This window comes from Osmerus eperlanus, chromosome 14 (assembly GCF_963692335.1).
Source record: "Osmerus eperlanus chromosome 14, fOsmEpe2.1, whole genome shotgun sequence".
Lineage (NCBI taxonomy): Eukaryota > Metazoa > Chordata > Actinopteri > Osmeriformes > Osmeridae > Osmerus > Osmerus eperlanus.
Genome location: NC_085031.1, coordinates 17,547,181 through 17,559,778, shown reverse-complemented (window position 1 = coordinate 17,559,778; position 12,598 = coordinate 17,547,181). Strand labels below are relative to the sequence as shown.

The 12,598-nt window shown below is 50.8% G+C and overlaps 2 protein-coding genes across 2 annotated transcripts in view; both read left to right on the top strand.

The window, feature by feature from the left end:
• Positions 1–1,497: 1,497 nt before the first annotated feature.
• On the top strand, positions 1,498–11,566 carry LOC134033973 (mucin-1-like). The gene is made up of 4 exons (XM_062478261.1): positions 1,498–1,529; positions 2,881–3,785; positions 3,870–4,120; positions 10,532–11,566. Exons 1-4 carry the CDS (start codon positions 1,498–1,500, stop codon positions 10,628–10,630), a joined length of 1,287 nt encoding a protein of 428 aa, XP_062334245.1. The 3' UTR covers positions 10,631–11,566.
• A 1,014-nt stretch (positions 11,567–12,580) lies between these two features.
• Positions 12,581–12,598, top strand: part of coro2aa (coronin 2Aa) — a 12,461-nt gene continuing 12,443 nt past the window's right edge. Inside the window, exon 1 of the mRNA XM_062478258.1 lies at positions 12,581–12,584. Coding sequence (XP_062334242.1) covers positions 12,581–12,584 — 4 coding nt within the window. The remainder of the gene's footprint in view (positions 12,585–12,598) is intronic.

The following is a 12,598-nucleotide window of genomic DNA, read 5'->3' as shown; positions in this document are numbered from 1 at the left end:
GTGGTACAGTCCATTCCATGTGGTGTAGAATAATATTTAATAGCCGATACAAAAACACGTAGGTCCTAATCAATAACATTTGACTTGTAATGAATTCTCAACGCAGCGGGGTCACAATAAAGCGGCCCGTTTTGACTGCAGTTGTTATACGAACGCGCTTGGGTATCGCTCACAGCGTATGCTGAGCGCGGCAGTCCAGTTGTCCCCCAGGTGGAGCGCCCATTGTTGCGTTTCTGAGTTGTGACAGGGTAGACGTAAACAAACCGGAGACATCAGAACTACCGTTTGGTACAGCTGTTTTAATCCCGACGTGAGTTTCTAACGTGAGATTGGCGACGGGCAGTGTTGAGGATCTCTCCTCAGTGACTTGCAGAAGAAAGGGGGCGCGTGGTGCCCTGGCTGACACCAGGTAGGGATTCTTCACGAGATGGAAAACACACGACTGTGTTTCAGATCAAGGGTCAAAAAGGTGTATGAAGAAAATTCTCCCAAAGCATGACAACATGATAGTGTTGTTTAGTGTTTGCACCTCCCTGCCACAGTAAATTCCGTGTTTGTATAACATACATGGCGAATAAACCGAATTCAGATTCTGAGAGGCGTTGGTTTGCTAGTGTTAAAACACAACCGTTATAACTTTCTAGGCTGGCCGGGGGGAGTGTTAATGCAATAAAAATGATTGCAGAGAGCAAGCCAGTATTAGAGTTTTTTTTTTAAAGGAGGTGGTGTAAGAGAAGAGATAGAGACACTCCTCAGCCCATAGCAAGCCAGCAGGACCGGGTCATCTCTGATGCTGAACGTGAGAAAGACCAGGGGACGGGTTCTGAACAGCCCCTCACTGGGAGGACAGCCAGGAGAGCAGCAGTGTCTATAATGATGGGCGTCATCTTAGTAGATAAAGACACATTCGTCTCTCTCTCTCTCTCTCTCTCTCTCTCTCTCGCTCTCTCTCGCTCTCGCTCTCTCTTGCTCTCTCTGTCTCTCTCCCCTTGTGAAATCTCTAACAGAACCATAAAACCCTATATCTGTACCAGGCTATTAGACGAGGCAGTTCACACAGAGCTGAGATTCTATCTCCCCTCCTCACACCTTCGCAGGCAGCCGCAAGGCCCAGAGAGATTCACTAAGCCCTGTGTGGGCTTATAGGACCTGTGTGTGCTTATAGGACCTGTGTGTGTTTATAGGACCTGTGTGTGCTTATAGGACCTGTGTGGGCTTATAGGACCTGTGTGTGCTTATAGGACCTGTGTGTGCTTATAGGACCTGTGTGTGCTTATAGGACCTGTGTGTGCTTATAGGACCTGTGTGAGCTCTACAGACTACTACAGTGGCCCACTTGAAGCAAAGTGTACTTGCTGAGTACACTCAAAGGCTGTTCGTTTACTAGGACAAGTACATAAAGATGGCTGCTGCAGTTTTATTGGGTGTGTAGTTGTCAGGTATCAAAGTCCTGCTGATAGAAGCTGCTCACAGAGAGGGGTGTGCCTTTGAGCAAACATGCCCTTGAACCAGAGGGCTGTGATTGGCAGGTCATTTCTCAGGGTGCACGTGTCACAATGACACACTTATGTAACAGGAAGCTGCTTGTTCCTGCAAACACTGTTGTTCTGACAACCAGGCACGCCCATCAAACATGATTGATTTGTAAATTGATCGATTCCAGTTTGAATTCCAGCAAGAATCTGTGTTGATATCTTCCTCAGACAAAGTGCAAGGGGGACGACAACGTAGTTAAGGCGGCAGGCGTGTGTTGCTAAGGTGGCCCCCTTAACTGAAAAGTGCTGCGGGCAACCCTGATACACACACACACACATGCATGTCTGACATCAGTAGCACATCCATGGAATGCTGCTTGTGATCATTACAGAGGTGAAGAAAACCATTAAGGAGAACAGTGAGGTTGTGTCTCTCAAACTTAAGACAACCACAATGCCTTTCTTTCACATTGCATATATATGACAGGAGTCAGGTGGCTGAGCGGTGAGGGAATCGGGCTAGTAATCCGAAGGTTGCCTGTTCGATTCCCGGTCATGCAAACTGACGTTGTGTCCTTGGGCAAGGCACTTCACCCTACTTGCCTCGGGGGAATGTCCCTGTACTTACTGTAAGTCACTCTGGATAAGAGTGTCTGCTAAATGACTAAATGTAAATGACAGTCCTGCCTGGTACAGGTGTGTGTGATGCCTGGTACAGGTTTTTTTTTTTTTTTATCTCTAACGTTGATAACAAACCAAACCGTTTCAAAATCGGTTGAAAATTGAGAAAGTTATGGTCATTTAAAAAGTACATGTAGCACCAACACAATGTTATGGGTGAGCGAGTTGACTGTAGCAAGATGGCCGCCATGTGCGGACGTTCGACTCCGTTGGCCGGCAATGCGGACACATCTACCCTTTATATATATTTATGAGTCAGTCTGTCTCGGAGCCTTACGGTTCATTATGACCTCACAGTCACGCCCCCGCAGCCCACAGGGAGTGATGTCAGGACAGAACAGGATATGGTGTAAAGTTCTCTGTGGTGTTTCCATGCTGATGATCAGCTACATTCCTGGTGTGTGTGGACAAGCACGACAGGGGATGTTGTGCTTGTCCACACACACCAGGAATGTAGCTGAGTCAGTTTACACCCCTTAATATCCAGAATGACTCCAAGCCTGAATATGGTATGGAAAGATAAGGACTTTCAACCAGGGCCACACGTGAAACCAGGGCCACACGTGAAACACACTTGTTCCAAACAGATGTGTTATTGTCAGTACACTCTCTGTGTGAGGCACTATTGTGAGTAAGAACACTTATGACAACATCCATCCCAACCCTGTGACCCCCCCCCCCCCCCCCAAGCCTGACAGCTCTGCATCCTTTAACCTTCCTCCAGCCCAGGCTCCCGCCCGGCCTCTAGCCCGGCCTCTAGCCCGGCCTCCAGCCCAGGCTCCAGCCCAGGCTCCAGTCCGGCCTCTAGCCCGGCCTCTAGCCCGGCCTCTAGCCCGGCCTCCAGCCCAGGCTCCAGTCCGGCCTCCAGCCCAGCCTCCAGCCCGGCCTCCAGCCCAGGCTCCAGTCCGGCCTCTAGCCCGGCCTCTAGCCCGGCCTCTAGCCCGGCCTCCAGCCCGGCCTCCAGCCCAGGCTCCAGTCCGGCCTCTAGCCCGGCCTCTAGCCCGGCCTCTAGCCCGGCCTCCAGCCCAGCCTCCAGCCCGGCCTCCAGCCCAGGCTCCAGTCCGGCCTCTAGCCCGGCCTCCAGCCCAGGCTCCAGTCCGGCCTCTAGCCCGGCCTCTAGCCCGGCCTCCAGTCCGGCCTCCAGCCCAGGCTCCAGTCCGGCCTCTAGCCCGGCCTCTAGCCCGGCCTCCAGCCCAGCCTCCAGCCCAGGCTCCAGCCCAGCCTCCAGCCCAGGCTCCAGTCCGGCCTCCAGCCCAGCCTCCAGCCCAGGCTCCAGCCCAGCCTCCAGCCCGGCCTCCAGCCCGGCCTCTAGCCCGGCCTCTAGCCCAGCCTCCAGCCCAGGCTCCAGTCCGGCCTCCAGCCCGGCCTCTAGCCCGGCCTCCAGCCCAGGCTCCAGTCCGGCCTCTAGCCCGGCCTCTAGCCCAGCCTCCAGCCCAGGCTCCAGTCCGGCCTCCAGCCCGGCCTCTAGCCCGGCCTCCAGCCCAGGCTCCAGTCCGGCCTCCAGCCCGGCCTCTAGCCCGGCCTCCAGCCCAGGCTCCAGTCCGGCCTCCAGCCCGGCCTCTAGCCCGGCCTCCAGCCCAGGCTCCAGTCCGGCCTCCAGCCCGGCCTCTAGCCCGGCCTCCAGCCCAGGCTCCAGCCCAGCCTCTAGCCCAGCCTCCAGCCCAGCCTCCAGCCCAGCCTCCAGCCCAGCCTCCAGCCCAGCCTCCAGCCCAGGCTCCAGTCCGGCCTCTAGCCCGGCCTCTAGCCCGGCCTCCAGCCCAGCCTCTAGCCCGGCCTCCAGCCCGGCCTCTAGCCCGGCCTCCAGCCCGGCCTCCAGCCCGGCCTCCAGCCCGGCCTCTAGCCCGGCCTCCAGCCCAGCCTCCAGCCCAGCCTCCAGCCCAGCCTCCAGCCCAGCCTCCAGCCCAGCCTCCAGCCCAGCCTCCAGCCCAGCCTCCAGCCCGGCTCCATCCATTACAACAACATTGGTGTGTGTTTGTGGGTAGTCTTGGTGCCGTAATTCATGTTGAAGGTGGAAGGAGGATGGTTGATGATTGAGTCAGACTATTGTGTGTTGGAACCTGAAGGTCACCTGGAGGTTCTTTGTGGAATGTTCTAGAACTGTTCCAAAGAACCACCAATCACGTGATTCATTATTCTGTCTCACCTTTTATGACAGGGTCTCAACTGTAGTACTGCATACAGTTTGTTTAAAGTGTTTTAACTTTAAACTAAAACTTTACATTACTTTAAAATAATGTATTTATTTAGCAGACACTTATATAGAAAGCATGATACAGGGGGGATTCAAACCTGCAACCTCATCCAACACGCTCCTGAGCACCCATTACTTTATTCACTTGATTGATCTAAACATTGAAACATTAACCCTGGTTCTGGCGCTAAATCATCTCATTTTCTTACATTTTTAAGCCTCACAGCTACCTAATACTGCGCCTATAGAATATTCTGTCTGAGCTACTGAAAAGTCTGTACCGTCTTACTGGCCCGTGGCTCAGGGTGGAGCTGGTGGGACTCCTCAGGGTGGAGCTGGTGGGACTCAGGGTGGAGCTGGTGGGACTCCTCAGGGTGGAGCTGGTGGGACTCAGGGTGGAGCTGGTGGGACTCAGGGTGGAGCTGGTGGGACTCAGGGTGGAGCTGGTGGGACTCAGGGTGGAGCTGGTGGGACTCCTCAGGGTGGAGCTGGTGGGACTCCTCAGGGTGGAGCTGGTGGGACTCAGGGTGGAGCTGGTGGGACTCAGGGTGGAGCTGGTGGGACTCAGGGTGGAGCTGGTGGGACTCCTCAGGGTGGAGCTGGTGGGACTCCTCAGGGTGGAGCTGGTGGGACTCAGGGTGGAGCTGGTGGGACTCAGGGTGGAGCTGGTGGGACTCCTCAGGGTGGAGCTGGTGGGACTCCTCAGGGTGGAGCTGGTGGGACTCAGGGTGGAGCTGGTGGGACTCAGGGTGGAGCTGGTGGGACTCCTCAGGGTGGAGCTGGTGGGACTCAGGGTGGAGCTGGTGGGACTCCTCAGGGTGGAGCTGGTGGGACTCAGGGTGGAGCTGGTGGGACTCAGGGTGGAGCTGGTGGGACTCCTCAGGGTGGAGCTGGTGGGACTCAGGGTGGAGCTGGTGGGACTCCTCAGGGTGGAGCTGGTGGGACTCAGGGTGGAGCTGGTGGGACTCAGGGTGGAGCTGGTGGGACTCAGGGTGGAGCTGGTGGGACTCCTCAGGGTGGAGCTGGTGGGACTCCTCAGGGTGGAGCTGGTGGGACTCAGGGTGGAGCTGGTGGGACTCAGGGTGGAGCTGGTGGGACTCAGGGTGGAGCTGGTGGGACTCCTCAGGGTGGAGCTGGTGGGACTCCTCAGGGTGGCTTCCCTGACTCTAGTTATGAATCCTAAAATGCTCTCATGTAACCATGGCATCTGTGTCACGTGGAATGTGGAACACTAAGCCCACCAGCCGGTCATTGTGACTGTCAAACACACACACTCTCACACACGCTCTCACAGACAGCTGTTAGCACCTCCATCAACATTGTCCTCTGCTGTCTTTTGTCATTTCCTACCCCCTTATATCAGTAGGACAATGGTGTTGGAATTAGAAATTAGTTATGACTTCCGCAAACAAACATTTCTCTGTTTAGGCTTCTCTGTTCTCTCCTCCTCTCTCTCCTCCTCTCCTCCCCTCCTCTCCTCCTCCCTCTCATCCTCTCCTCCTCTCCTCCTCCTCCCTCTCCTCTCCTCCTCCCTCTCCTCCTCTCCTCCTCCTCTCATCCTCTCCTCCTCCTCTCCTCTCCTCCTTTTCCTCTCTGTGTGTGAAAAAAACGTTTTGGGGAAAAAGGTTTTGAAAGGGTTGGAGGAAAAAAAAATCACATCATTTATGAGTACTTGATGAGGACTCTACTAAACTCTACTGTAAGCCTACTCTATTGTACAACGGGTGTGTTGGGCGGCCGCCTTGCAAGTGGGCCTCAGAGTGGAACATGTCGGGAATGGCTGTGGTAGGCTAACCCAGCGCCAGGTTTATAGATTTGATCTTAGTCTTCCACTCAAGGACATACTAATGCAACAGTACATATGCATTATGGAGAAGGTCATTCGCACCCGGCTTTCAACAAACCCTTGACTAGTCAGCATTCTTGTAGCACTTATGCTAATGCTGTTAGCTAATGGATGTGATTGGATTATGGCTGGTGTCTTTCTAAGAACCACTGCCGATATGTCCTCGTTGTTTTTCGTCACGCAGATGCTGCGTCTGTACAGGTGGGCGAGTTAGCTATTGTATTCTAGGCTATGGGCACACAGTGAGATTCTCCCGGAAGACATTATGTCTGGCAAGGACAGTCTTCACCAGATATCCAGCTCGGTGTTGACATGGTAACCTGCTGTTGTAGCAGGGCACGGGAAGGAGGCGAGACTACTCCGCTAACTTGATGTGGCTCTGCTTCTCCTGTAGTCTCTTATCTGTTCATGAATAATTGAATATGGCCGAGCTCCATTTTATCGTTGAATATTCATGAAGGGTTTCAATGAAGTGTAGCCTACACGGCTGAGAGATGAAGATTTCGTAAAACGTTTTCTAGGTGTAACGAAATATCATCACACTTGGAAATGTAGACTTTTTTTTTTTTTTACTGCTCCTGTCTTTGGAGTTCGCCCTTAAAATCGTTCAATTGATGAGATTAGATTATTTTCTGTCTATCTTGTGGAATTTGGACGTTGGCAATTGTCATGTTCCCCCTTCCATTCCTTTGGGGTTCAGTTAATATCTGATCTTTCTGCAGCTCGTCCGCCAGGCTAAACTAAAAGCTACTTAATCCACAGAGTGAAGGGACTTGTGTATCTATCATAACTTCAAATCCTATCAGGGTCGGATTCGGTAAGAGCTCTCGTCTCTGGAACAGCTGTGGGATAATTCCCGTTTCTCAGGGAGAGAAGTGACTTGACTCTGATCTGGTCCCTGTGTTGAAACATGACTTCTGAAATGACACTACTTAATGGATGTCAGTCTGTATGGCTGAAAATGCCATCGTGACTACAGCTCACAGATGGATGCCTTGATTCAGGTAGCACACTGCCAGTAGAGCAACCTGATGTTCTGACATGGTCACCAGGCGAGGGTTAGGTTAGGGTATAAGACACACTTCAAAGGTTTCTTCCATTTCCTGTTTTCCTGGGAGTTCTTCCTGGTCTTTGAGGGTTCAGGTGCAGATGGTTGCATGTGAAGCCCCACAAACACACTTGTGTTTGTAAAAAGAGCAACACAAATAAGATTTTATTTGAAACACGTATAATATATACACACATCAATACATACTGTATGTGCATGCATGCGCACACACACAGTCTTACTTGCATGTGAGGGTGTGTGTTATGTATATGTGATGCAGTTTGCTATAGTTCCTCTGACTGCATGCCTCTCACTGTAAGTCAATAAACGGATTGATTTAGTTTTCAGTTTCACAAGCTCATCTGATATTTGTCGTTGAATCGCTGGTCACTGGAGTCCGGGTGTGTGTGTGTGCATAGGCGTGTGTGTGTGTGTTCTTCAGGTCTGTCTTGTCACCATGGTGTTTTTATAATAACAGGATGATGACAACTTTAGAGCTTCCACACAATCACCTCATGATGATGTCATCTCATCTGACATCATCATGAAAATCTAGTCAATCTTTTTCCCTTTTTCTCACACAGTATTTGAGTACTTCTCATCCCCTGTGTTCAGTACATATAAACCATGGCTTGGTTTATTTTTATAAACCCTTTAGACGAGGCTTACATCATTTCAAACACAGGCCACGTCACACTGGTGTGTGTGTGGTGTTTGGTGTAAAAGCGTGACAGTGAGAGAGATGTGTCTCATCACGTGTTGATAACCTAGCTGTATGACATGAATCACCGTCGGATGAAACCGCCACACCAGGTCTGACTCATTACCTGGAAGGCTCAGCAGAATCAGAGCTCACCTCCTGGACTCCCCCCCCCCTCCCTCCCCTCCCCTCCCCTCTCCTCTCCTCTCCTAGGTATTTTTTCATTAACGTGTGACATGTAAGGACTAGACATGTGGTCTTGTTGTCACGGCTGCAGCTGCACCACCATGTCCCAACTACAGCAGAACAAAAAGATGAGTTTGGCCAAATCTGTTGATCATGAACGTCCTGGACATAAAATATAACTTATCCCAGAACACTTACGTTGTAGATTTGTTTAACCCTTGTGTTATCTTCGGGTCATTCTGACCATTGTGTACCGTCATATTGCGACAACTTTACCACATACAAAAAAAGTGAAGAATTTTCTTTTAACCGTTGGGCTCTCAGACCCCCCACATTGCGAAGGTTAAAAGAAAATTATTTTTATTTGTTTTTGAACTGGGTAAACACAACGATGGTTCGTTATGAACCTTTGGGTCATGTGACCCGAAGGCAGCACCGGGGTTAAGACCTTTCTGTTGGCAGGCAGGTGTTGGCTTTCTGTGTTGAGGACGTAAATCGCACAGGGAAAATGGCCTGAATTTCCTTACAATTGTTCGTCTTTGGTTCTGACAGTGAAATTGGTAGTGGCCGTTGAAGTAATTTCAATTGCAAAACACCAAACATGTAAATGTCTTGTCTTCTTGTCGCCTTTCAGAAACACAGTGCGGTGGCAAAACATGTTTTCAAGGACTCCCTAAAAGTTTATAGTTTGGTCATATCCTAGAGGAAAGCTGAGAACTATCTTTTTCTATATTTTCCATTCCTTTCAGAGATTAATACTACTCTACTCTCCAGACCATCAAATATACACTGTCTAAATAAACAGAATCAAGCATGAGATCAAAGAGAGTAGTTGTGTTGCTAAGTAGTGTTTAGGTTGTTTAGTTTGCATGGGGACCAACTGAACCAGGGCCTGATGTCTCTTACGGACCCTGAGGCATCGACAGGGTCTTTGTCTCAGGAATGTGTCCGCCCTTGTGGACGTCTGAACAAAGGAGGGCCTGGCTGTGTGATGACCCTCCTGTCGCTAGGCTGAGAGGCCTGGCTGTGTGATGACCCTCCTGTCGCTAGGCTGAGAGGCCTGGCTGTGTGATGACCCTCCTGTCGCTAGGCTGAGAGGCCTGGCTGTGTGATGACCCTCCTGTCGCTAGGCTGAGAGGCCTGGCTGTGTGATGACCCTCCTGTCGCTAGGCTGAGAGGCCTGGCTGTGTGATGACCCTCCTGTCGCTACGCTGAGAGGCCTGGCTGTGTGATGACCCTCCTGTCGCTAGGCTGAGAGGCCTGGCTGTGTGATGACCCTCCTGTCGCTAGGCTGAGAGGCCTGGCTGTGTGATGACCCTCCTGTCGCTAGGCTGAGAGGCCTGGCTGTGTGATGACCCTCCTGTCGCTAGGCTGAGAGGCCTGGCTGTGTGATGACCCTCCTGTCGCTAGGCTGAGAGGCCTGGCTGTGTGATGACCCTCCTGTCGCTACGCTGAGAGGCCTGGCTGTGTGATGACCCTCCTGTCGCTACGCTGAGAGGCCTGGCTGTGTGATGACCCTCCTGTCGCTAGGCTGAGAGGCCTGGCTGTGTGATGACCCTCCTGTCGCTAGGCTGAGAGGCCTGGCTGTGTGATGACCCTCCTGTCGCTACGCTGAGAGGCCTGGCAGCTAGCTATGTTTGTATGGAAGTCGGCGGTTTTTACGCGTGGTTGAGAGGGGGCCGCGTCAAGCAAGGCGCAAAGAATAATTTAGCGTTAATTACGCGTGGTTGACACACGGGGGCTTCTTAATATGTGCCCACTAGGCCTTCCATAGCTCTGTGTGCTGCAAAAACACCCTGTCAAATTTAAGTACAGAAATATTAGTTTTAAGCTTGCTTATGTTTAAAACAAGTACATTGGTTGCGAATAAAGAGAGTTTCACTTGATTAAGATTTCTTAAATAATGTAAATAATGTCATTTACTTACATGAAGTCACCGGATAACAGATTTATAACACAATAATTACAAAAACTAGATTTTAAAATATAAAAACAAGATGAACCATCAGTTATATGAGACAGACAGGAGCAGCCAGACTCACCTGTGAGAACACTGTTGGCCCACAAGGCTGATGTGCTTTGTTCTGTTGCCTTTGTCGTGCCGGTCATGTCATCAGTACAAACAAGGCCTGATTCTAACCAAACAACAATCAAACAAGACAAGGCAATACTTTGCGGTTATATTTACTCAGTGAAAATCTAAAAATACACAAACACACAGCTGCTAATCTGGGTCCCCTCTGTCCCCTCCGCCCCCTCCCCCACCCAGCCCCCTGCCCCACCCAGCCCCCTCCCCCAGCCAGCCCCCTCCCCCACCCAGCCCCCTGCCCCACCCAGCCCCCTCCCCCACCCAGCCCCCTCCCCCAGCCAGCCCCCTCCCCCACCCAGTGCCCTCCAGCTGCAGGTAAACACCCCTCGCCCCCACCCCCCTCCTCCCACTTCCTCCAAACCCTCAAATGAAACGCTCCGGACAGAGGACCACAGCAGCACTTTACGCTCCTAAACCAGGTGTTTACACCATGTCTAACAGGTGTCAAAAACTGAGGAAATGGGCGGCCATTACGGCTCCTGCACCTCAAAGAAGCCGGACCGCAGTTTCTCACAGGACACTGGCTATTAGCTGCGACTGTGTGATCCCTGATTAGAGAGGGAGGGAGGCCATGGAGCCTTCAGATGTTGGGAAGGGCTCCCAGGCTGTTAGACAACGTTCTCAGTCTTCTTTTTCTTCTAAGAGGCAAAAACACAGATGCAACTGTGACCCCCTGAGGGCAACAGGCTTGGAGAGGTGGAGCAGGGTCATGCTCCTAGTCTGAGCAGTCATACAGTGTATTCAGCCTGGTTATCATACAGTGTATTCAGCCTGGTTATCATACAGTGTATTCAGCCTGGTTATCATACAGTGTATTCAGCCTGGTTATCATACAGTGTATTCAGCCTGGTTATCATACAGTGTATTCAGCCTGGTTATCATACAGTGTATTCAGCTCGGTTATTATACAGTGTATTCAGCCTGGTTATCATAGTGTATTCAGCCTGGTTATCATACAGTGTATTCAGGTTATTTACATCAAGCTGCTTCTCCCAGACTCCACCTCCTGCTCTACCATCAATAACAGAAGAGAGTAGAGTGATGGTATAAGATTGGTTATAGAAAGATCACGTATAAGGTCGGTTGTAGGTAGATTACATGCTGTATGCGGTTGGCTGTGGATTATATATATATATATTGCATAATGTTTGCTGTAGCTGGTTTATAAATTGTGTGAGATTGTTTGTTTATCGTGCAGTAGCAGATAATGGGAAATGATTATTACACAGACTAGCTCAGCTTTCAGCTAGTGTGTGTGTGTGTGTGTAGGTAAACATGTAGGCTGGTGTGTGTGTATGTATGTCAGTGTTGGCATATGGTTGTCTTGCATAACAACATGATTTAAAATAAATTGACCCCCCACCCACCTCTCTTTGTCTCTCCTCTCTCTGTGCTTCACTCAGTACACTCACTCAACAGTAGTAGGTTAACATACATTGACATCACTTAAATTACCACATTGGTTGTTTAAGGGCACTATTTAGCATTTCCATTCAGCTCAAAAGGCCCATTCACTGTCCTAATGGGTTTGTTCAAGGTGTGTGTGTGTGTGTGTGGGGGGGGGGGGGGGGGGGGGTTCTGTCAAGGTGTGCGTGGGTGTGTCTGTGTTGCAAAACAAACAATCTTAAGAGATGGAGTGTGTGTGTTTGTGGCGCAGATCAAATAATCTTTGAGCCTCTTTAACCTCTCCCTCAGAGCAGAGTTAAACTCTGGACAGTGTGTGTGTGTGTGTATGTTTGTGCTTGTGATAAACATATTGACTAGTTTGTCTGCTCTCTCTCTCTCTTGCACCCTAACCTCCTCTTTATCTCTCTTCCTGCTCCCTCCTTCTTAGCTTCCTGTTTCTCCATGTGAAGGCCAGCTGGCGATGCCTCTTTCCCCTCTTTCTCTTCATCCTCAAGTGGACCTGTTAGCCTAACGTAGCCTGGTATGGCCTAGCCTAGCATGTCCTAACCTAGCATAAACTGGCCTAGCCTAGCATGTCCTAACCTATCATAAACTGGTGTAGCCTAGCATGTCCTAACCTAGCATAAACTGGTGTAGCCTAGCATGTCCTAACCTAGCATAAACTGGTGTAGCCTAGCATGTCCTAACCTAGCATAAACTGGCCTAGCCTAGCATGTCCTAACCTAGCATAAACTGGTGTAGCCTAGCATGTCCTAACCTAGCATAAACTGGTGTAGCCTAGCATGTCCTAACCTAGCATAAACTGGCCTAGCCTAGCATGTCCTAACCTAGCATAAACTGGTGTAGCCTAGCATGTCCTAACCTAGCATAAACTGGTGTAGCCTAGCATGTCCTAACCTAGCATAAACTGGTGTAGCCTAGCATGTGCTAACCTAGCCTAGCCCTCCCCAGTCTAACATGGGTACTCTGCTAGCC

What these genes read in the sequence shown, in the direction of transcription:
- LOC134033973 (XM_062478261.1), top strand. Translation starts at nt 1,498, where the DNA reads ATGCCCTTGAACCAGAGGGCTGTGATTGGCAG. An exon ending in CAGAGGGCTGTGATTGGCAG is followed by an intron (nt 1,530 to 2,880) that starts GTCATTTCTCAG and finishes ACCTTCCTCCAG; the next exon opens with CCCAGGCTCCCGCCCGGCCT. An exon ending in CATCCATTACAACAACATTG is followed by an intron (nt 4,121 to 10,531) that starts GTGTGTGTTTGT and finishes CTCCAGCTGCAG; the next exon opens with GTAAACACCCCTCGCCCCCA.